At 42.3% G+C, this 24,362-nt stretch overlaps 1 protein-coding gene across 5 annotated transcripts in view; it reads left to right on the top strand.

Moving 5' to 3' along the window:
• Window positions 1-13,072, top strand: part of APC (APC regulator of WNT signaling pathway) — a 125,532-nt gene extending 112,460 nt beyond the window's left edge. For 4 of the 5 annotated variants that reach the window (XM_044275940.1, XM_044275937.1, XM_044275938.1 and 1 more), the window contains 6 exons: window positions 1,456-1,551; window positions 1,638-1,777; window positions 1,894-1,971; window positions 2,469-2,585; window positions 2,678-2,892; window positions 4,288-13,072. In XM_044275940.1, coding sequence (XP_044131875.1) covers window positions 1,456-1,551; window positions 1,638-1,777; window positions 1,894-1,971; window positions 2,469-2,585; window positions 2,678-2,892; window positions 4,288-10,762 — 7,121 coding nt within the window. In that variant the 3' untranslated portion in view covers window positions 10,763-13,072. The remainder of the gene's footprint in view (window positions 1-1,455; window positions 1,552-1,637; window positions 1,778-1,893; window positions 1,972-2,468; window positions 2,586-2,677; window positions 2,893-4,287) is intronic. The other variant, XM_044275941.1, reaches the window with a different exon arrangement.
• The last annotated feature ends 11,290 nt before the right edge of the window (window positions 13,073-24,362 follow it).

Below are 24,362 nucleotides of genomic sequence, written 5' to 3'. Positions count from 1 at the left end.
TCTTAAAAGGGGTTTTTAGTATTACACTTACACGTAAAGATGCCAGTCACAGGTAGTGCACCATACTGGCTTACCACCCATTGATTAGGTCTATACTGTTAGATTAGGAGGCTTCCCAGTACCTTCTACGTGTACCATACAAAAACTGACCCCCATTCTCCCCCAACATCACATTTTCTCCAGTGGACCTACATTTTGTAGATGAAAATTGTTTTAAAATAATGTCTCTATTTGACATATGGGAATACTGTTTAACCCCTTAAGGACCCTGCCATATTTCACCTTAAGGACCAGGCCATTTTTAGTAAATCTGACATATGTCACTTTATGTGGTGATAACTATAAAAAGCTTTTACTTATCCAGGCCATTCGGAGATTGTTTTCTCATCACATATTGTACTTCATGACAGTGGTAAAATTGAGTAAAAAAATAAATAATAAAAGCCATTGTTTATTTTTGATTTTTGGGCGACTGTCTTGTGTAGGGGCTCATTTTTTTTTCGGGATGAGATGACGGGTTGATTGGTACTATTTTAGGGTGTATGTGACTTTTTAATCGCTTGCTATTACACATTTCGCCTGAGGGGTTAGGTCATGTGATATTTCTGTAGAGCCGGTTGTTACGGAGATGGCAATACCGAATATGTATACTTTTTTTTAATTTTATTTAAGTTTTACACAATAATATCATATGTAAAACAAAAATAAATCTTGTTTTAGTGTCTCCATAGTCTGAGAGCCATAGTGTTTTTTGTTTTTTTGGGCGATTGTTTTAGGTAGGGTATCATTTTTTGCGGGATGTTACAGTTAGATTGGTACTATTTTGGGGGCATACGCCTTTGATAGCTTGGTGTTGGACAGGGGGCTGGATCTCACAGGCGCTCCCGTAAGGCAGCCATGATGCTTAAGGAAGGTATCTGGCTGCCTTCCCTGCCATCAGGTCCCCGTCACAGCAGCGCGGGGACCCAATGGCAGCTCCTATCCCCGCAAGGACATCGCACGTGCCCTGGTCATTGCGGACCGCGGCACATCAAGGGTTAATGCGCCGGCATCGGTGATTTCACCGATGCCAGTACGTGCAGCAGGGATCTGGCTATCAGTGACTGCCTGACCCCTGCCGCGGATCGGGCGGGCGCATCTCCTGCACCCGCCCGATCACAGCGCCGTACATGTACGGCGCAGGCCCTCTACGGGCTAAAGCCTCATTCACACGTCAGTCTTTTGGTGAGTGCTTCCCATCAGTGATTGTGAGCCAAAACCAGGAGTGTAGGCTTCACAGAGATCAGGTGTAGTGGAAAGATCTGCACATGTTCTATGTTTAGAGCCACACCTGGTTTTGGCTGGAAAACACTGACGTGTGAATGAGGCATAAGATTGACATACCTTTTATATACCAGGTTATTCTACTTTGTATATCCGCCAGTTTCTTACCCGTATTGCTATGTTTGGTTTCAGTGCCTGTCCCTGTGGAGCATCAGATCTGCCCTGCAGTGTGTGTGCTGATGAAGCTCTCGTTTGATGAAGAACATAGGCATGCAATGAATGAACTTGGTAAGATAGTGTATAGCAATGCATAATTTACACTTTGAGTTGAAAGTGCTTTCTAAATTGTAAATGTCTTTTTTTCCTGCTTACAGGAGGATTGCAGGCTATTGCAGAGCTTTTACAAGTTGACTGTGAAATGTATGGACTTATTAATGACCACTACAGTGTTACTTTGCGGCGGTATGCTGGAATGGCTTTGACCAACTTGACATTTGGAGACGTAGCCAATAAGGTGCTTAATGCATATACCCTCTCTTTTGCTGCTTTATATGACCACTTTGATGGTAAACCTCTTCTCTTCCTCCTCACTAGATGCGTCTTGTTAATGTGTATTTCTTTGCCTTGTAGGCTACTCTGTGTTCCATGAAAAGCTGTATGCGAGCCCTTGTAGCCCAGTTGAAATCAGAAAGTGAAGATTTGCAGCAGGTAGCATTTCTTATGAGCTTATAATATAGACATTGCTATATATAAAAGAGTATCGTTATAGTATAATTAAATAAAACATCTTTTTATATAACATGTTGTATTAAAGGGAATCTGTCAACATATTTGTAGTTCCAACTGTGAGGGAAGCATAAATTAGTGACCGGCTGCATATGAATGGAGCGGCCACGTGCATGCCTGACCAAATGCTCTGTCCATTTCGGGGGGCTCCGTGGGGTAGGGATTCTACATTCTCATTGTCGTGGGGGTCACAGGGATAGGGGGTAACTTTATATAACAGGAACATCCCTTTAATTGTTTTATAGCTCGATTTATACTGTTTGTGTATTTAAAGTAAATAATTTGAGGCTGACTATTATTTAAGCTAAATCAAAGGTCATTGGTGTAAATTGCTCAGAAGATACTGGAGGTCAGCAATGTAAAAGAATTGTACAAAGACGTTGAACACTAATCGTTCAGTCTATTCCTGTGTGTTGCAGGTCATTGCCAGTGTGCTCAGGAATCTTTCTTGGAGAGCAGATGTCAACAGTAAAAAGACTTTGCGTGAGGTTGGCAGTGTTAAAGCATTGACAGAATGCGCTCTGGATGTTAAGAAGGTACATGAAGAATGGTGATATCTAAATTGTACAGGTTGTTTTATAGCACATCATCTTATGATATTTTACTTAACTTTATTATTTGTTTTAAGGAATCCACACTGAAAAGTGTACTGAGCGCCCTATGGAACCTGTCTGCTCACTGTACAGAGAATAAAGCTGACATATGTTCTGTGGATGGAGCCCTGGCATTCCTAGTTGGCACATTAACTTACCGAAGTCAGACCAATACACTGGCCATCATTGAGAGTGGAGGAGGAATACTGCGCAATGTGTCCAGTCTGATTGCCACTAATGAAGACCACAGGTTGGTTTATTTTACTATATAGAAGTAGAGGGTCAACCATAAAAATTAGAACCTTGTTTCCCCTGTGTGGTTTTTGCAGGATAATGGGTAATAATAGATTGACATACAGAAGATGCTAGAAGTGGTGTCCACGAGTGGCCAAATAAAGTTGTGCCCATCTTATCAGGAACACATTCTGCAGAAGCACATGTGCCATATTCCTGACATGAATTTTAATTGGCTGTGGGTGCTGTCTGGGGACTAGTTTTATAAACCCTACCCTTAGGTCTGGTCCACATTCTATTGCTCAGTGGTTGTCCACTTCCCCCAGGGCCCCTGCCGATCAGCTGTTTGAAGAAATCGCAGTGCTCGTACGAACACTGCTTTCTCTTCACTGTTTACCTGAGGATAGGTCATCAATAAAAAGAAAAAAAATCGGACCACCCCTTTTATGTACTCGCATAAATGCTGTGACATATGGCAAGTCACCCTGAAGAAACAGTACTCGCGCTGATGATCAGTTAGCTGTACAGCGATGTCTATGTACCTGGCTGTATTCAAAGAATATTGGACCCAGTGCGAATTAACACGCCCATCTAGACAGAACCATGCTTCATGGAGCAGGACTGTCCAACATTTAGACCAACAGGTCCAACTGTCCTTCTGTTATCATGTCACGTAGTCAATTGCAATACGGCACATGCTTGTGTTTATCCCTCTCCTTTAACTCTCACACAACTGACTTAAATGAAGTGAAGCAATTTCCGTACACATCGGCATCTTGTTCAGTCAATGTGTGCCTGCGTGCATAGGCCTCCATTATCGCAATTCTTTGTTGAATGCGGCATGTTGGACACTTGCACAGCACAACCGCCCTCCACAAAGTATCACTCGACTGGTGGGAAGGATATGATGGGCCTTATTCCTAAACTAGTCTAGCAAAGTGAAAGCTGAGCTCTGATTGGTTGCAATAGGCAACAAAGACAGTTCTGATAAATGAGGCCCGATGAGCATTATCCTGTACAAACAACACAGAGGAAATGGGGGTCAGATTTTTGTGGAAAATCCTGTACTTTGTGAATTATAGGTTGCATTTTCCTTCATGTAGTTTAGTGCAATTTCTTTGGTAATACACTTTTACTCAGAAGTGCAGAATAAATGTACTCAAATATTCCATACAACGTAGATTCTTATGTGGAGATTTATCAAAATTTGGTTTAAAGTCAGATTCCACTGTTCTGAAAAATGTAAGATGGAATCTGATTGGTTGCTAAAGACAACCACACCAGTTTTCCTTTACACCAGTTAAGGATAAATCTCCCTGTTATTATGTAATTATATATTTTTATATTTATGTTTGCAGTTGTGAAACACCAATGTCTGATTTGTCTAATCTTGTTTCCTGTTTTATTATAGGCAAATCCTGCGGGAGAACAACTGCTTGCAGACTTTACTACAGCACTTAAAATCACACAGCCTGACAATTGTCAGCAATGCTTGTGGGACCTTGTGGAATTTATCTGCACGGAACGCTAAGGATCAGGAAGCTCTCTGGGACATGGCTGCTGTCAGCATGCTGAAGAACCTCATCCATTCAAAGCACAAAATGATAGCAATGGGCAGTGCAGCAGCACTAAGGAATCTAATGGCAAATAGACCTGCTAAATATAAAGATGCCAATATCATGTCTCCTGGATCTGCTGTCCCATCTCTTCATGTTCGGAAGCAGAAAGCACTAGAAGCAGAGCTGGATGCGCAGCATTTATCTGAAACGTTTGACAACATTGATAACTTAAGTCCTAAAACCTCTCACCGCAATAAGCAGAGACATAAGCAGAATATGTACAATGAATATGCTCTAGACTCAGGTAGACATGATGAGTCTATTTGTAGATCAGACAACTTTAACCCTGGGAATTTAACTGTTCTTTCACCATATATGAATGCAACAGTTTTGCCTGCACCATCTTCCAGGACGGCGGGTGATGGCAACAGACCAGAAAAGGACAGGGAACGACCAGGAATAAGTACCTATCATTCTGTGAACGAAGGAAACTCATCTAAGCGTATTGGATTACAGCTATCAACTACTGCTCCAATTGCTAAAGTTTTGGATGAGGTTTCAAATATTCATCTCGTTGAGGACAGAACTTCACCGTCCTCTTCAGAAATGCACAGTGCGTTGGAAGAAAGGACTGCTTCTAGAAAGACTTCTGCAAACCATTCTCTTACAAATCCATACAATTTTACCAAGGGGGATCATTCTAACAGAGCGTGTCCTGTATCCTATATTAAAATGTCATCAAATGATAGCCTAAACAGTGTTGGCAGCACTGATGGCTATGGAAAACGTGGTCAAGTAAAACCTTCCGTTGAGGCCTACTCTGAAGATGAGGAGAGTAAATTTTGCAGTTATGGACAGTATCCTGCAGGGCTAGCTCACAAGATACACAGTGCTAATCACATGGATGACAATGATACCGAACTGGACACCCCAATAAATTATAGTTTGAAATACTCAGATGAACAGTTGAATTCTGGCAGGCAAAGCCCAACTCAAAATGATCGATGGGCAAGACCTAAACACGTAATAGATAATGAAATAAAACAAAATGAACAAAGGCAGCCTAGGAACCAAAAGACATCTTATAATGCATTTACTGAAAACAAAGAAGAAAAACACAAAAAATTCTCACATTTTGCTCAGCCAGAAAATGTGTCACCGTATAGATCAAGAGCGCCAAACACACAAGGAGATCAAGTGCGAGGAAAATCTACTGTAGGAATGAATCAGAAATCGAACAAACCACATTGTCAGGTTGATGATTATGATGATGACAAAACAACAAATTTCAGTGAACGTTATTCCGAGGAAGAGCAACAGGAGGAGGACGACGACAGGCAAGTCAACTTTAATGTCACTACATATAACCAAGAAGAACATCATGTTGAGCAGCCCATTGATTACAGTAGAAAATATCAATCAGATGTTCCACCGTCGACTCAAAAATCATCATTTTCCTTTTCAAAGAGCTCTTCCAAACAGAGAACTAAAAAAGATCATGTGTCATCAAGCAGTAATACACCAACACCATCACCAAATACAAACCGACAGAATCAACTTCATCCTAATTCTGCCCAAACCAGAAGTGGACAAACCAGACAGAAACAAGCTTCAAGTAAACCTCCTTCTATTAACCAAGAAACAATACAAACCTACTGTGTTGAAGACACACCTATATGTTTTTCCCGCTGCAGTTCTCTATCATCTTTGTCTTCTGCTGAAGATGAAATTGAAGGACGAGTGAAAAGTGTCCAGGGAAAAGGTGATAACAACACTCTTCAAATAACTGAACTAAAAGATGGCAGAGATGCTGCAACAAAACATAGTGCTTCTAATGAAACTCGTTCTGCTTCACATCATATACGTACGAAACCAAGCAGACTTCAGACTTCAAACTTGTCTCCATCAGATGCCTCGAGACACAAATCAGTTGAGTTTTCTTCGGGTGCTAAGTCTCCCTCAAAAAGTGGAGCACAAACACCTAAAAGCCCCCCAGAACATTATGTACAGGAAACTCCTTTAATGTTCAGCCGATGTACATCTGTGAGCTCACTGGATAGTTTTGAAAGTCATTCAATTGCTAGCTCTGTGCAAAGTGAACCATGTAGTGGTATGGTTAGTGGAATAATAAGTCCTAGTGACCTTCCTGACAGCCCAGGGCAAACTATGCCTCCCAGCAGATGTAAAACTCCACCACCCCCTCAAGCAGCACAAAATAAGAGAGAGACGAGTAAACCAAAGGTAACAGTCGATGCAGAGGAAAGGGAGCCAGTGACGAAACAGACTGCTGTGCACACAGCTGTTCAAAGGGTTCAGGTGCTTCAAGAAGCTGATACCTTACTACATTTTGCTACTGAGAGTACACCAGATGGATTTTCATGTGCATCAAGCCTCAGTGCTCTTAGCCTCGATGAACCATATATCCCTAAAGATGTAGAACTTAAAATTATGCCTCCAGTATTTGAAAATGATCAAGCTAACGAAGCAGAGTCAGAGAAATCAAAAGATTCAACTGAACGACAGAACAAAAAGGAAGAGAAACAAGGAGAACCAGAAAAAGACATGCTGGATGATACTGATGATGATATTGACATATTGGAGGAATGTATAATATCTGCTATGCCTACAAAATCCTCAAGGAAGAACAAGAAACCTCAACCAACTACATCCAAAGCTCCTCCTCCTACTGCTAGGAAACCAAGCCAGCTTCCAGTTTATAAACTTCTTCCTCCTCAAAATAGACTACAGGCTCAAAAGCATGTAAGTTTCACCCATGCAGATGACATGCCTAAAGTTTATTGTGTTGAAGGCACTCCAATAAATTTTTCTACAGCAACTTCTCTGAGTGACCTCACTATAGAATCGCCACCAAATGAGCTGTCAAGTAATGATCAGGCTAATGTACCTGTTTCTGCCAACTATGAAAAAAGGGACACAATACCCACTGAGGGAAGAAGTACAGATGAAACACAAGCAGGAAAAAGCTTAAATACTGCTGCTTCAGGTCTAGATGAAGATAAAACAGAGGAAGGCGATATTCTTGCAGAATGCATACATTCTGCAATGCCGAAAGGTAAAAGCCACAAGCCTTTTAGAGTCAAAAAGATAATGGATCAAATTAATCATACATCTGCTGGTGCTACTGGAGCTAGACACTCACAAGAAAATGAAAGGAAGCCTACCTCGCCTGTGAAACCTATGCCACAACCAAATGGACGTTCAAAGAAAAGCTCAGATCAGAAAATGAGTTTAATACCTGAAAAACCTTACACTGACACAAGAAAACAAACTGGTAAAAATGCAAGAGAAGCAAATGAGAAACTACCTAACAATGAAGAACGTGCAAAAGGAAGCTTTGCTTTTGATTCACCTCACCACTATACTCCAATTGAGGGCACCCCTTACTGTTTTTCAAGGAACGATTCATTGAGCTCTTTAGACTTTGATGAAGATGATGTTGACCTTTCCAAAGAAAAAGAACAGTTGCGGAAAGAAAAAGAAGTAAAAGAAACAGACACAAGGGCGGATAACAAAAATTACCCATCAGCATGTCAGTCATTAGGGCAAGAGCAGCAGGAGCAAAATAATATAGCTGTCAAAGGTCTGTCAAAGTCATTACTACAAAAGCAGGCTTCGTTTCCACCTGCATCTAAAAGACAAGACAGAGGAGGAGCTTCTGATGAGAAAATGCAGAATTTTGCTATTGAAAATACACCTGTATGCTTTTCCCGCAATTCATCTTTAAGCTCATTAAGTGATATTGATCAAGAAAATAATAACAAAGAAATTAAGCCCCCTAAGAAAAATGAACCTTCTGACTCACAGATGGAAATGCGGAGACCTCAAACCTCAGGGTATGCTCCCAAATCATTTCATGTTGAAGATACCCCAGTTTGCTTCTCTCGTAACAGCTCTCTGAGTTCTTTAAGCATCGACTCTGAAGATGATCTGCTACAAGAATGCATTAGTTCTGCAATGCCAAAGAAGAAAAAGCCGTCAAAGACCAAAAGTGAAAATGAGAAGATCCGTTCAAATAGCATTGGTGGTATTCTTGCCGAAGAGCCCGATCTCACTCTAGATTTAAGAGATTTACAAAGTCCAGATTCTGAAAATGCATTTTCTCCAGATTCAGAGAACTTTGACTGGAAAGCAATTCAGGAAGGTGCTAATTCAATTGTTAGTCGGTTACATCAAGCAGCATCTGCTGTCCCATTGTCCCGGCAAGGATCTTCAGACTCAGATTCAATCCTTTCACTGAAATCTGGTATTTCTTTGGGATCTCCTTTCCATTTAACACCTGACAAAGAAGAGAAACCCATAACTGCAAACAAAGGGCCAAGAATTTTAAAGCCTGGAGAAAAAGGTTCATTTGCGTGTAAGAAAAATGAAGAGGAAACTAAAGGCATTAAAGGGGGCAAAAAGATGTATAAAAGTATGATTACAGGAAAATCACGCTCGAGTTCAGATTTTTCAAGTCAGTGTAAACCGCCAACACAAGCAAATGTGCCCTTAATATCTCGAGGTAGAACAATGATTCATATACCTGGTGTCCGTGCTAGTTCTCCAAGTACAAGCCCTGTTTCAAAGAAAGTTCCCATTCTAAAGAGTACCCCATCCAAAAGTTCTGACAACTCCAGTAGTTCGCCTAGAGGACCAAAACCGTTAAAATCTGAATCCTTCTACAATAACAGACAGACTGCTACCCCTGGTGGACCAAGTAAAGTACCTTCTAGATCAGCTTCAAAAGATTCTACTCCTTCAAGACCTTCCCCTCAACCATTAAGCAGACCTATGCAGTCCCCCGGTCGAAGTTCAATTTCCCCAGGCAGAAATGGGATAAGTCCTCCAAATAAATTTTCTCAGTTACCAAGAACATCCTCCCCTAGCACAGCATCCACCAAATCCTCTGGTTCAGGCAGAATGTCATATACATCTCCAGGTAGGCAGTTAAGTCAGCAGAATTTGAACAAACCATCAAGTCTACCCAAAACATCCAGTGGAATTCCAAGAAGTGAGTCTGCATCAAAAGGCTTGAATCAAAATGCAAACTACTCTGGATCAACTAAGAAAGTAGAGTTGTCTAGAATGTCTTCAACAAAATCTAGTGGAAGTGAGTCTGACAGATCTGAGAGACCAGCTTTAGTACGTCAGTCTACTTTTATTAAGGAAGCACCTAGTCCAACTTTAAGGAGAAAATTAGAAGAGTCTGCATCATTTGAGTCCTTATCTTCTTCATCAAGGGCTGATTCACCAACCAGATCTCAGTCTCAGACGCCAGTGTTAAGCCCTTCTCTTCCTGATATGTCATTATCAACTCATTCTGTACAGTCTGGGGGATGGAGAAAAACTCCTCCAAACCTTAATTCTTCATTAGAACATAGTGATGTCAGAAAGCGTCACGACATAAGCCGTTCCCATTCTGAATCGCCATCCAGGCTTCCAGTTACACGATCGGGAACGTGGAAACGTGAACACAGTAAGCATTCATCATCACTTCCTCGTGTTAGTACATGGAGAAGAACTGGAAGCTCATCTTCCATTTTGTCTGCGTCTTCTGAATCCAGCGAGAAAGCAAAAAGTGAAGATGAAAGACAGCCATGTTCCTTTCCAGGGCCTAAATCTACATTAGACGGTCAATCTGCAAAAGGAACTTGGAGGAAAATAAAGGAAAATGAAGTACTCGAGACTGCAAATAATGAAGTATCAAATACTCATGCAGAGTCGGCAGAAAGTAGGACAGTGTATCAAATGGCACCAGCAGTTTCTAAAACAGAGGATGTATGGGTAAGAATTGAAGACTGCCCAATCAATAACCCTAGGTCAGGCAGATCCCCTACTGGAAATTCTCCCCCAGTTATTGACAATATCTCAGAGCATGGTGAAAAGGATGAGGGAGTAAAAGACTCACAAGGAAGGCATAATTCAGGGAATGGAAATGGGCTTGTTTTGGAGAATAGGCAGAAATCCTTTATTAAATTGGATGGTTTGGATCTAAAAGGGACTGACCCAAAACCTGTATTTAACAGCCTACCTTTAGGGCAAGAGACAAATGAAAATTGTCTTGCAGAGCGCACTCCATTTAGCTCAAGTAGTTCAAGCAAACATAGCTCACCAAGTGGGACTGTTGCAGCACGTGTAACTCCATTTAATTATAACCCTAGTCCCAGAAAAAGCAATTCAGATAGTAGCACAGCCCGACCATCCCAGATCCCAACACCTGTGACTACAAACTCAAAGAAAAGGGACTCCAAAAGTGAAGCTACAGACTCTAGTGGTTCACAAAGTCCCAAAAGACATTCTGGCTCCTACTTAGTGACTTCTGTTTGAAAAGACTGTCTGCCATTATTTGAAATGAAATACTGGTGTATTATTTTTTAGCTGTCCATGTATATTCAAAGAGACAAATATAAAATCTGTAAATATTGCTTTTTGATGATGTTTGTTCAGGAAGCCATAATACTCAATATTTTCACGTATCTACTGTAAAATAACCAATACAGTTTAAGAATAATGAAACCTAGGATATTTATAGAGCTTTTTCAATGAACTGTTTCGGCCTTCTAGACCATTTTAAGCTTTTTTGGCACCGAACAAGTATAATCAGTGAAACAATACAGATACCTAACTGTAGTTGCTTATCATTTACTGAGAGAATCTAGTCAACCTAATGATATCAGTCAAGACCTGTACTGAAGCTAAGACTAGGCTGTTGGTTTAGTAATTGTGAATACATTTGCAGCTTATCATACAGCTGTTAATAGCAATGTGATTCCTACTGAAAGTTTTTTTGTTTTTTGTTTTGTCTTTTTTTTTCTCTCCCACTACTTCTCCCTGGCTGGCCTCTCTGCATGACTGATCTGACAATCCAAGTACTGTGATCTCATGATGTGCATAGGTACAGTAGGTATTGTGTAACTATCTGCAATAAAAAAGGAAACGTGTTGCAGCTAGACAACATCCAATTCCCCCCCCCCCCCCCCCACCACCACCACTTTGACTGTTTTATTGGAGATTAGTTAATTCTTTTCACTGCTATGCTGTATAGTGTATGTCTGGTATTTGAGGTGAGATGGCTGCTCTTTATTATGAAACATAATGTCTCAGAGTAATCTAACTGAACATTTCTGAATAAATTATTACTGTATGTAAATTAATAAGTGTTTTATTGTGAACTGTAAAAATATGTGGCATGCACATTTTTTTTATGGGAACAGGGCACTATTTTTTTGTGTTAATAGATATAGAAACTGAATTCTGATGCTTGATATAAATAAGACATTAAAGAGACCCTCCCCCAATTAAAAAAATAAAAAATCTGATTAAGGGGGTTGACCCATATGGGACATTGATACATATCATTAGGTTATGTCATAGATGTCAAATAGGTGCAGGTCCCATCTCCAGAACAGGGCCCCTGAAGTGAAGGAGAACACACAGTGCTCTCCGTTCACTGCTGAGTTCCGAAAATAGCTGAGCGAGCGCACTCAGATGTTTTCGGAACTCCCATAGTGGCGAATGGAGAGCGCACCGCACAGGAACAGCCACCTCTCCATTTACTGCTATGCAACTGCCGGAAATAGCCAAGCCGGCTCTTGACTATTTTCAGAGTTCCTATAGCTGTGAACAAAGGAGGGTGGCCAACAATGCGTGGCTGCTCTCTGTTCACTTTGGGGGCACCATACTGGAGATAGGAGCAGGTCGCGATGTGCCATCAGTGTCCCAGATGGGCCTACCCCTTTAAGAGATTTTGAAAAGCGTTCTACCAAACATTTTTGCCTTTTTATTCCGTCAACACAGTTGACAGTTTCATTTTACCCTTGTACTGAGGATAACCGGAGACAGATTGGTTGCTAGGAACAACGTAATATAAAAGGTTGTGTTGCCATAGCAACACCTTGTTGGAATTGACTCTTTGAATCTGATGCTTTGGCACTGTGCTGACAGCAGGGAAACTGTTGGCAGCAGTGAAGCCATTCTATTTTTAACCCTTTGTTAAACAATCGTTTAAAAAAATCTACATAATTAGGTGGAGTACCTCTTTAAGGAATTACTTATAATGGAATTGAAAGAATCAAGATTAAAAACCTTGAGATATTTTTTGGCAATATAATGTAGCCAATAAGAAAAATGTAAACTATCACTTGCTGCCAAATTCCATATCAACAAATGAAGTCACTCGGATATAGTGATGTTAAAGTTCTTGTTCTACTTTGCACTTTTTTGTTTTCTTACTACAACTGGTGTAAATCCTGTTTCTTCACTTAAACTGATTTTACAAGTAGTTGTAATTCCAGAAAGGAACTGACTTGTACTAAATGCAATTTTATTTATTAATTTTTGAAAAGCTATCTGCACTCTTCTCGTCCTTTTGCTCAGTTTCAGTAGTCGGAGCTCTGCAATGCAGAGTCCCAGCTAGTGGAAATGCAGATAACCTGCACACACTTCAGGCTGTGTGTTTTGTTAGTACTAAAAGTGAATTAGTATGTAAAGCTAAGATGGGAATAATGTATTTCTAAATGGTTGTGGAAATATTTTTAATTTAAATACTAACTTTTTTTTTTTTTTTTCTCGTCAAAGCAGTTTATCTATGCGTGACTAAGAAAATTTTATGACTTTTGCAATAAAAAATAAAACAGTGATGTGTCTGGTTTATGAGTCCCAACTGCACCATCAAATGATGTTATTCATACTATTAAATTCACTACACAGATAGTATTTTCTCACTGGGACGGAGGCTACATGCCATTTTTCCCTGTTCACTGAAGTACTACGACACTGTAAGATAGAGCATTCGGCTTAAAGAGCCTCTGTCGGCATGAGCAATCCTACTAAACCAAGCATATTGCATGGTAGGGATGATCATGCTGATTAAAACGATATATATATATTTTTTTTCTTTATAGCTTGGACGATTGTTGAGATATCATTATTTTTATCTGTATGCATATTAGGCAGTTTGAGCACCAAGGGGCCGGTATAACTCTTGGAGCACCACTATTGCTACACCCCTTGGTGCTCAGTACCTCCCCTTTGACAGGGCTGTACAGACCTGTCTAATGGGGCCTGCACTGTGACTCACTATTAATCATCGGTGGCCCATTTAATTCCTCTAGGAATGCCTGATTTTGATAATGTGCTGTGGTTTATATGTATGCAGTCATTGGTGGCAGAGAGGAGCGGGCACTGTGCCTCCTGGCAGCTGCCCTCCTCTGCTGTGTGTGAAGCCACTGGCATGTCAGTCCACCTGGAAGTGGAAGTGCCAGCAGCATCAAAGAGGAGGAGCACAGCTGCTGGCAGGATGGAAATGTAAGTTTTCTCTCTCGTTCCCCTCTGCACCGGCTCCACTGCCACTAATAATTGCATACAAGTAAGCCACAGCACATTATCAAAATCATGCACACACACTGGATATAACATATTAACGCTGGACCACCAATGATTATTAGTGAGGCACAGCGCAGGCACCATTGTCTAGCCCTTTAAATCAAAGGGGAGAGGGGAGTGAACTGAGCACCAAGGGGCGTAGCAGTAGTGATGCTCCACGGCCCCTCAGTGCTCAAACTGCTTAGCTTGCTTAAAGATTAAGGTAATGATGGTTCGGCAGCCGTGCAAGCTATGAGATTGCTTTTATCAGAATGATCAACCCTCCTGGGCAATATGACTGGTTTAATAGGTCTGATCAAGCTTACAAATGCTTTAAAAACAAGAGGCTCACATCTCTGGTGCCCCATGTACTAATCAGTTCATTAAGCCAAAAAAGCCCAAGTTTTTTTTCTTTTTGCAGCCCCGTTGTACAGACATAGATTTAAAACGTAACATTATGGCTTTCTACAGCTGCCACTGGAGATAGTTTTCTGAAGACTGTTACTAAAGGAGTTGTGTCATCACACAAAAATATTCATTGCCTACCCACAGGCCAGGAGATAAGTGCTCAGTGGAGGCGGGCTCCCGCCCGTCATTGGAAAGGGAGTCGTATTCCCATGTGTATCCACCACTCCATTCTGCTCCATGGGACTGCTGGGATAGCAGGGTACAAGCACTCTGCTATCTCCAGCAGACCTATAGCTCTGAATGGAGCGGCAGCACATATGGGTGTCCACAACTTTATACAAACAGGGATACACTGGCCTCCATTCTCATGACTGGTGGGAACCCCAGTGGTCGGACCCCTGCCTATCAGACACTTATCCTCTATCCTGGATTAGGGATTAGTTGTAATGGGACAATCCCTTTAACCCCTTATTTCACTGTATCAACCTGCAGAATAAAATGAACATTTACACTGCATGGGGAATATCATATTAAAAATATACCCTGGCAGAATTGCTATTTTTTGGCCCAAATTATGGAATAAATGTCCTATTTACTCCAGAATGTCACCAATGAAAGCTACGGCTTTTCCTGCAAAAAAAAAAACTAGCCCTCACAGCTCCACCAATGGAAAAATAAAATGATGGCTCTTAGAATATGGAGACACAGAATACAAATGATTTTTATAAAAATTATTATATGATGTAAAAGAAAACATAACATATACTATACAAATGTAGTGCCTTTGCAGTGGATTAAATGAATAAATGTCATTACTATTTAATCTGCGTGGTAAACCCCATAAAAAAAAACAATGACAATTGCTATTATTTGCCAACTTGAAATAAAAAGTGATCAAAATGTCAATGGTACCAATAAAAACTAAATCTCTTTCTATAAAAAATATATATATATATGGATGACCCAAAAAAACTAATGTTAAGGAATAAGCAATTTTATGGTGCAAATATAGAAAAAAAAAAAAAAAACCTGGTATGGTATGACTGTATTTGCTCTGACCAGCAAAATAAAAGTAAAATGTCATTTATACCCAATAGTGAACCTCATTTAAAAAAAAAAAAATATTTGGCCATTGTGTGTCCCCCCAAAAATAGAATAAAGATAAATTTAAACTATCCCAAAATGGTAAGAATAAAAACTACAGCATGTCCTGCTAAAAAGAAGCCCTTAAACGGCTCGGTCAACCAAAAAATAAAGGTTATGGCTCTTAGAAAGTCATTTCAGTAAATATCAATGCTTCATAAACCAAATGGTGCACCCTGCTGGTACAACCACCTATAAGGTACTGCTATATTTGGGAGAAATGTTGTAACCGGCCTCAGAGAGGGGTTAAAAGGAAAGTATTTTACTGTAGACTGCAATTCTATTTGATTGCAGTGTAGGTTATAAGCAATTGCATGGGAACTAAAAAATGATGCTGAAAAAAGGTTTTTAAAAATGAAAGCATAAAAAATCACCACCTTTCCATATTTAACATAAATATAAGCAACAAAAAAAAAATATCTTGGTATCGCTGCATATTAAAATAAAAAAGTAATTATCACATATGGTGAATGTCATAATGAAAGAGTCAAAGATCAAAAAGTAATCTATACTATGCTATAAAGAAAAGCTACAGCTCACTAACAAAGCTCTTGCACAGCTCAGTAGAAGAAAATATAAAACAAAATTCACTATTAAAACAAAGTAAATACATTTATTGCTGTAATCATACTGGCCAGCATAAATAAATTATAAATATTAGTAAAATGAAAGTGTCATTTTTTTATTAGCCAGTTAATGTCGTAAATGAAACCTGCAAGAAACTGCAAAGTGAAAACCACAGTGGAAATCGGCAGTTTTTATTTTTTTTCGAGATCATGTGGATAAGATTTCTGAAAGCTTTCACTTTGATACTGCACAATACTGTCAATTTGCTGTGTTAAAATCCATGACACCAACCATCAGCATTTCAGTCACATGTGGACATAGCCTTAGGGTACGTACGTCCACACATTCACAGCGTTGTACAGTACAAGTATTTTCAGAAATCTCATCCACATGTGGTGTAAAAAAAAAAAAAGAAGCTGCGTAAGGCTAGTTTCAGATGAATGAGTTGCGAGAAACGTGTGTGGCAACGCAATTTCCTTTTATGACCTCTGCTTCTCTGATGGGACTGCACAGCATTATAATGATTCATAATGCTATGTGTTCCTGCCAGACCTCAAATCTACGGAACTGTTCTGATATAATGCCTTCAGTGTAATTCAATAGATTTGAGGTCTAGCATTATAATGCTCAGGAAAGGCAGGGAATGAAAAAACAAAAACACACCAAATCACAGGGTCCTGAAGAGGTTAATTGTAATAGAAAAAAAATAACCAAAATGCTTTCATTGTAGATACGCTTACAGTTTCTAAGTGTAATGCATAAAAAAGTACATTTCTGTATGTATGTGTGTCGACTTACTGTCTGCTGAGCCATGGCATCCCACTCTTCTTGAAGGACAGCCCTCAGGTCATTGAGGTTCTGGGGTACAGAGTTACGAGCCTCTACACGGCAACATACCTGATCACATAGGTTTTCAATTGGAATTCAGATCTGGAAAAAATACAGGGCACTCATTTTAGGTACCCCAGTCTCCAGCAGCTGTTCCCTAATGATGCGACCTCGATGAGCTGGTGCATTGTCGTCCATGAAGATGAAATTAGGCCTGTGGTGTTCATGCCGAGGCACAATGATTGGATTAATGATGTTATTCAAGTAGTATGGGATTGTCACTGTACCATTCACAAAGTGTAAGGCAGTTCTGTATTGAGTAGACACACCTGCCCACACTGTAACATCACCACCAAAAGCTTGTCTGGTGACAACAGTGGCTGATACATAGCGTTCTCCTTGATCTCTCCAACATTGTTGGCAGCCATCATTTCTGCTCAGCGTGAATTGACTTTCATCAGTGAACAGCATGAAGCACACTGGTCCCTTGTCCCGCGTAGATGCTCACTGGCCCATGCAAGACCATGAGTCAGGTACCCTTGCAGGTCGTCTAGCACACAGACCATGCTAATGTAAACAGTTTTGAATGGTCTGATGTGACACTTGGGAGCCTTTCACCTCCCTTAAGTTGCCTGGAGTTGTGTTGCATTCATCATCCGGTTCCCCAGGGAATTGTTCACAATGTAGCAGCCATCAATGTGGGATGTGGCTAAAGGATGTCCACTTCTATGCCTTTCTGTGACTCTTCTAGTCTCTCTGTTGCAACCTGCTGATGACACTCTGTGACACTCTAAGCTCAGTGGCCTGAGAACATCCTGCTTGAAGCCTCGCAATGGTGAGGTACTGTTGATCAATTGTTAAGTGTTGCCTTGGTCTCGTGATGTCAAAAATGTGAACAGCATGATGAGGAGGACAGTTTAAATACCAATTCTAATTGAACCAGGAACTGTATTGGACAATTCATGGATCAAACACCTGTTGTAAATTTTGCGGTTAAGCTCCTTGTTCAAGAACATCAAGTTTTGCAAAAAGAACTGAAACACTGAACAGTTGGACACATGCATTCAAAAGTTTAGAGAAGGTCACATTACATTCACCTGTAAAGGTTAGAGTGCATCCTGAAATTTCACCCACAAGCCAAATATCCCTGTTAAGTAGTGTGTGTGTGTATGTGTGTGTGTATATAAATAAATATATATATATATATATATTTTTTTTTTTTTTTCCGCAGTCGTCTCCATGACAGCACAACCTGAGATTGACTTCCTCTGATAGGACAGGAAAAAACACAGGTTAAGAACCCCACCCCTTCCCCTCATCACCAGTGTTTTTTCCTGTCCTGTCACGGAAGGAATACCAGAGAGGTGTGCTGGGAGCTCGTCTGGGTTCCTTAGCTTAACACTCCCAAGTTTTTTCTCTTTTTTTGTTTGGTTCTCCTACCGGATTGTTGTCAGGTCTGTTCCGGAGGTCCAGCTATTCCCTCCTCTGTATGCGGCCTGTGCCTGGGCCCCTCTGTGTTTGGTGGCCCCGGCGAAGCTCCCTCCTGCGGCGGTCCAGTGGGGCTTGATGAGGAGTGGATAGGCGGCCGGAGCGAGGCTAGGACGCTTTTTCCCTCCGGGTGATGACGTCAGATGCTGAGGAGGCGTGGCTTTGCGTATTAACATGGCGGCCTTCAGAGTGGGCCTAGCGTCTCCTCACCTGCCTGCAGTGTTTTAGCAAACCTGCTGTGGACGGGACCAACGAGTGCCCCTACCACTGCCGGCTCTTGATTGGAGCCCCCCACTACCTTGGGTTCTGTGAGTAGCCTGGTTCAGGCGCCCTTGTATGTTTGTTTGCCTTGTAGTGGTTGACCCTTCTCTCCCTTGTAGTGCAGGGAGAAAAGGAGTCGTCCTCTTCCACTAAAGCTAAACCCAGGAAGTGTGGCCTCTGTGCTAAGCACTTACCTTCCTCTGGGTCTAAACTTCTATGTAAAGAGTCTACCTCCTCAGTAGTCAAGTTGGAGTCTTCCAGTTTGCTTGAGGAAATAAAATCCATAGTTAGAGTGGAAGTCCAGTCTGCCATGGCTGGTTGATGATCTAATTAAAGCCATAAGAGGCACGGTCAGGATGGAAATTCCTAGGAAACCTAGGTCTGTCCAAGAATAAATTTTTGGGGGGCTGGGGGAGAGGCAGAGATTGTTTTTTCCTGTTCCTGATAATATACAGAAACTCATAAAGGCAGAATGGGATAAACCTGAAAAAGGTTCATTCATTCCTCGTGGCATAAAGAGACTGTACCTCTTTCAAGAGGCGGATTGGGCGTCTATTCCCAAAGTCGATGCTCCAGTGGCCAAAGTTGCTAAACGTATGATCCTGCCCTTTGAGGATGCAGTCCAATTAAAAGATCCAATGGACAGAAAAGCAGAGAGCTTACTCAAAAAGATCTTGGAAGCCACTGCAGCCCTATTAAAACCAGGGGTTGCTGCGACCTGTGTAGCCCGCACCTTAGCCGTATGGTTAGAACAGTTGGCGCTACACCTAATTAACAAGACCCCCTAGGGAGCAAATCCTAGATAGACAAAATCTTAGAGCAGTCTATTGGCTGTAAAAGAGGCTTTCCCAAAAATAAATTGGGAATAGAAAACAGTTTTTTTGCAAACAGCAGCAGGATTCCAGACCTGACCGTGGAAGGTCGGGAGGACGGAATTATACCAGGGGGAATAAGGGGAAAAGCTTTCTCTTTAATCCCAACAAGGGTAGTCCCTCCGTTTCCAAACGATGACGTAATCCAGGTCGGGGGAAGGCTCAGTTCCTTTTTACGTTTCTGGGAACAGACCATCACAGACCCGTTTATTATCAGCATCATAAAAAACTGGTATTCTTTAGCGTTGGATTCACTTCCCCCTCAAAAGTTTGTAATAACCCAACCCCAGGGATCTCTAAGGTCCTCCGTGTCCGAGAGTATAAAAGAACTCCTGTCCCTACGGGCAATAGAACACGTCCCCAAGGAGGAATGGTCACTACTCGCCTCTATTCATGGTCCGGAAACCAAACTGGAGATTCTGAACCATCATAAACCTAAAACCACTAAACAAACACAATTCATATCACAAATTCAAAATGGAAACTGTCAGGACGGCAGTAAAACTTATCAAGAAAGGAGCTCAAATGATTACAATAGATCTCAAAGATGCTTATTTCCACATTCCAATACATCACCTTTCCAGAAGGTACCTGAGGTTTGCAGTGAAGATGAAGGGAAAGATCCGCCACTATCAGTTCACCTGTCTACCTTTCGAAATTGCCTCAGCTCCTCATATCTTCACCAAGGTTATGGCAGAAGACGTGGCCTCTCTAAACCGCAGGGAGATTTTAGTGGTCCCTTATCTCGACGACTTGCTGGTAGTGGCAGAAACATCAGATCTCCTCCTAATACATCTACAGGTGGTCCTCTCTCACCTTCAGAACCTGGGGTGGATCATCAACAGGGAAAAGTCCAATCTGACTCCAAGTCACAGGAGAGTGTTCTTGGGCATTCTACTGGATTCGACACTCCAAAGATCCTTTCTTCCTCCGGAAAAGATCCAGGATCTAAAACTAAGAATCCAACAATTCCTAAAGATATGTTCTTGTTCTATCCGGCAGCCCATGAGGGTTCTAGGTCTTCTATCCTCCTGCATCCCAGCCGTTGCCTGGGCCCAATTTCACATGAGGCCTCTGCAGAGCCTTGTCCTAAAAAGGTGGAACAGATCCCAGTTGACCCTAGAAGAGAGGATGCCAGAAACCAGAGACATGAAGGCCTCCTTGATATGGTGGCTCTCAGACAGGAACCTGAAGACGGGGGTTCCCTGGAGCCAAGAAAATGTACTATCCCTAACGATGGATGCCAGTTCCTGGGGTTGGGGTGCCCTTGCTGCCACCGGTTCCTTTCAGGGTGCCTGGTCAGAAACTCAGAAGATAATGTCATCCAACTACAGGGAGCTCCATGCCATATGGGAAGGCCTCAAAGCAATCCAGATTCAGGCCAAAAACCGTCATGTTCTAATACATTCAGACAACTCCACAGCGGTAGCGTTCATACAACATCAAGGACGGACGAGGCACGGGCATCTTCAGAACCTCGCAAGATACATATTCCTCTGGGCAGAAAAGAATGTGAAATCATTAGGGGCGGTACATCTGAAAGGCTCACTCAATACTCAAGCAGATTTCCTAAGCCAACAGAGGCTGGATCCAGACGAATGGTCTGTCACAAACAGCCTTCCAGAAAATACAAGATAGGTGGGGCATTCCATCTGTAGACCTATTTGCCTCAAAAAGAAATCACAAAGTACCACATTACTTCTCTTTAAACCCAAGGGATCCGTGTGTGGCAGTGGATGCCTTCACCCAGGACTGGACGTCGGGACTGGTGTATGCCTCCCCCCCCCCCCCAATTCCGATGATCCCAAAAGTCCTCCAAAAATTCCAAGCAGAGAGATGAATCCTGATCCTAGTTGTTCCCTTCTGGCCCAGAAGAGGCTGGTTCGGTCTCCTGAGATCCCTCAGTCAGGAGGACCCAATCCTATTTCCCCTGGAGAAAAATCTTCTGATGCAGGGTCCAATCCCTCACTCGAATCTCGGACTCCTCAGTCTATCAGCTTGGTTACTGAGAAATCCATCCTATTAGGCCGAGGCCTCTCTCAAAGGGTAGTGGATACTCTCCTACTTAGTAGAAAAACAAATACCTGTGGGTCCTACCTTAAAATCTGGAAGAAGTTTGCTGCCTGGGCGAATTCAAGGTTTAACCAATCCTCACCAGACATCCCTCTCATTTTGGAGTTCCTCCAGGATCGGTTGGATATGGGCCTCTCCCCTAATGCTCTTAAAGTAAAGGTTTCTGCCATAGGAGCCCTTTACAACACCAGTCTTGGAGAATGCCTGGGTGTCTAGATTTTTAAAGGCAGCTGAGGTTGAGACGCACAGTTAAAAACGTGGTCGCTCCCTGGAACCTGAATGCCGTACTATCAAGCCTATCAGATACTCCCTTTGAGCCTTTGGATTCCCTATCTATTAAATGGCTCACCCTTAAGACCATTTTTCTAGTGGTCATTTCTTCAACAAGAAGAGTATGTGAGCTTCAGGCCCTGTCCATTCAAGAACCCTTTCTTTCCATTTTTGGGGACAAACTCATCTTTAAATTAGACCCTGGGTTCCTCCCCAAGGTGGTGTCCACCTTCCACAGGTCCCAGGATATTGTTATTCCCTCCTTTTTTCCCAATCCTAGGAATGATCAGGAAGCAAAGTATCATAACCTAGACGTTAGAAGATGTGTTCTTCATTACATGGAAGTCACAAAAAGTTGGTGAATTGATAGGAATTTATTTGTGCAGTTCTGTGGCCCCATTAAGAGAAAAAAGGCAGCAAGGAGCTCTATGTCTCGTTGGATCAGGTGTGCCATCTCTGAGGCCTACATAGCTTGCGGCAGGGAGCCTCCTCAGTCTCTCAAAGCCCATTCTGTAAGATCTGTTTCCACCTCTTGGGCTGAGAGGGCCTCTGCATCACTAGACCAGATTTGCAGATCAGCCACGTAGAAGAGGGCCCATACCTTTTACTAAACATTACAGAGTAGATGTTTTTGTTAATGAGGACATGACCTTAGGACGCAAGGTCCTGGGTGCTGTTGCCCCCCCCCCAATAGAGTTACTTTGTTAGTTCTCAGGTTGTGCTGTCATGGAGACGACTGGGGAAATGAGTATTACACTCACCGGTGGTAATCCGGTTTCCTGGAAGTCTCCATGACAGCACACATATATCCCACCCTTTTTTTTCTTTATTGGTTTCAGATTACTTTAATAGTTCTAGGGCTGCAGCTAACGATTATTTGAATAATCGATTAGTTGCCGATTAATTTCTACGATTAATCGGGAAAAACGACAAAATTACAAAACAGAGAGGTTTATATGATCTTACTTGAAAAATTATGTTCAAAGGCCATATTAAAAGAAATTGTGGACGACACTATTATGGGGGATCTGTGGACGACACTATTATGGGGGATCTGTGGACGACACTATTATGGGGGATCTGTGGACGACACTATTATGGGGGATCTGTGGACGACACTATTATGGGGGATCTGTGGACGACACTATTATGGGGGATCTGTGGACGGCACTATTATGGGGGATCTGTGGACGGCACTATTGAGGGGGATCTGTGGACGGCGCAGTTATGGAGAGGGGGATCTGTGGACAGCGTAGTTATGGAGAGGGGGATCTGTGGACGCCGGAGATATGGAGAGGGGGATCTGTGGACGGCGTAGTTATGGAGAGGGGGATCTGTGGACGGCGTAGTTATGGAGAGGGGGATCTGTGGACGGCGTAGTTATGGAGAGGGGGATCTGTGGGGGCGGCGCAGTTATGGAGAGGGGGATCTGTGGGTGGCGCAGTTATGGAGAGGGGGATCTGTGGGTGGCGCAGTTATGGAGAGGGGGATCTGTGGGTGGCGCAGTTATGGAGAGGGGGATCTGTGGGTGGCGCAGTTATGGAGAGGGGGATATGTGCACTGTTATGGGCATAACAGTGCACAGATCCCTTTCCTCATAACAGTGCACAGATCCCCCTTCCCATAGCAGTGCCATACACAGACCCCCCACTCCTCCCCATAGCAGTGCTATACACAGACCCCCCTCCCCATAGCAGTGCCATAGACAGATCCTCCCCCCTCCCCATAGCAGTGCTATACACAGACCCCCCTCCCCATAGCAGTGACATAGACAGATCCTCCCCCCTCCCCATAACAGCCCCGGCCCCGATGCTTATAAGTCGGACTAATCACTGCATCTTTATTTTACCTTTTTACAATGACGCTCCTGTAACAGCCAGGCAGAGCGGACGGCGGCGTAACGTCACTCACTCATGTGACGCACCTGCTCCGCCCACTTCATTCATGAAGTGGGCGGAGCAGGTGCGTCACGTGAGTGAGTGACGTTACGCCGCCGTCCGCTCTGCCTGGCTGTTACAGGAGCGTCATTGTAAAAAGGTAAAATAAAGATGCAGCGACCGCCCGCCCGCATAGCAACGAATCGGCGATTATTCGATAACTGGATTCGTCGACAACGAATCCAGTTATCGAATATAATCGATTAATCGTTGCAGCCCTAAATAGTTCCTTTCCCTTTTCCTGGTTCTGTTTAAAAATACACTGGTGATGAGGGGAAGGAGTAGGGTTCTTAACCTCTCTGTGTTTTTTCCTGTCCTATCAGAGGAAGTCAATCTCAGGTTGTGCTGTCACGGAGACTTCCAGGAAACCGGATTACCGGTGAGTGTAATATATAAAAATATATACACACACACACACACACATACAGTTTCCATTTGGTTTATGCACACATCACAGTTAATGTGTTCTGTGTTTTGCTTCCATTTCTCCAAAATCAATGCAAAAGACAGGACATCAGTAAAAAGAACATTTTGGCTTTTCCGTCAAAGTCCAGCAATTCTAAATATGATTCTATATAATGGGTTAAGAAGTAAGGAATATTTAAGTCCAGCTAGAACATAACCCTTATAACTCTAAATAAGGGTTATGTTCTAGCTGGACTTAAATTTTGGCTTTTCAACTGAGGCGCTCCTGCTGATGTTTTTTCTCTGGTTTGT

The sequence above is a fragment of the Bufo gargarizans genome, chromosome 1 (assembly GCF_014858855.1).
Source record: "Bufo gargarizans isolate SCDJY-AF-19 chromosome 1, ASM1485885v1, whole genome shotgun sequence".
NCBI classification, from domain to species: domain Eukaryota; kingdom Metazoa; phylum Chordata; class Amphibia; order Anura; family Bufonidae; genus Bufo; species Bufo gargarizans.
The sequence above is the reverse complement of the archived record's forward strand: the minus strand, read 5'-3'. Positions and strand labels throughout refer to the sequence as shown.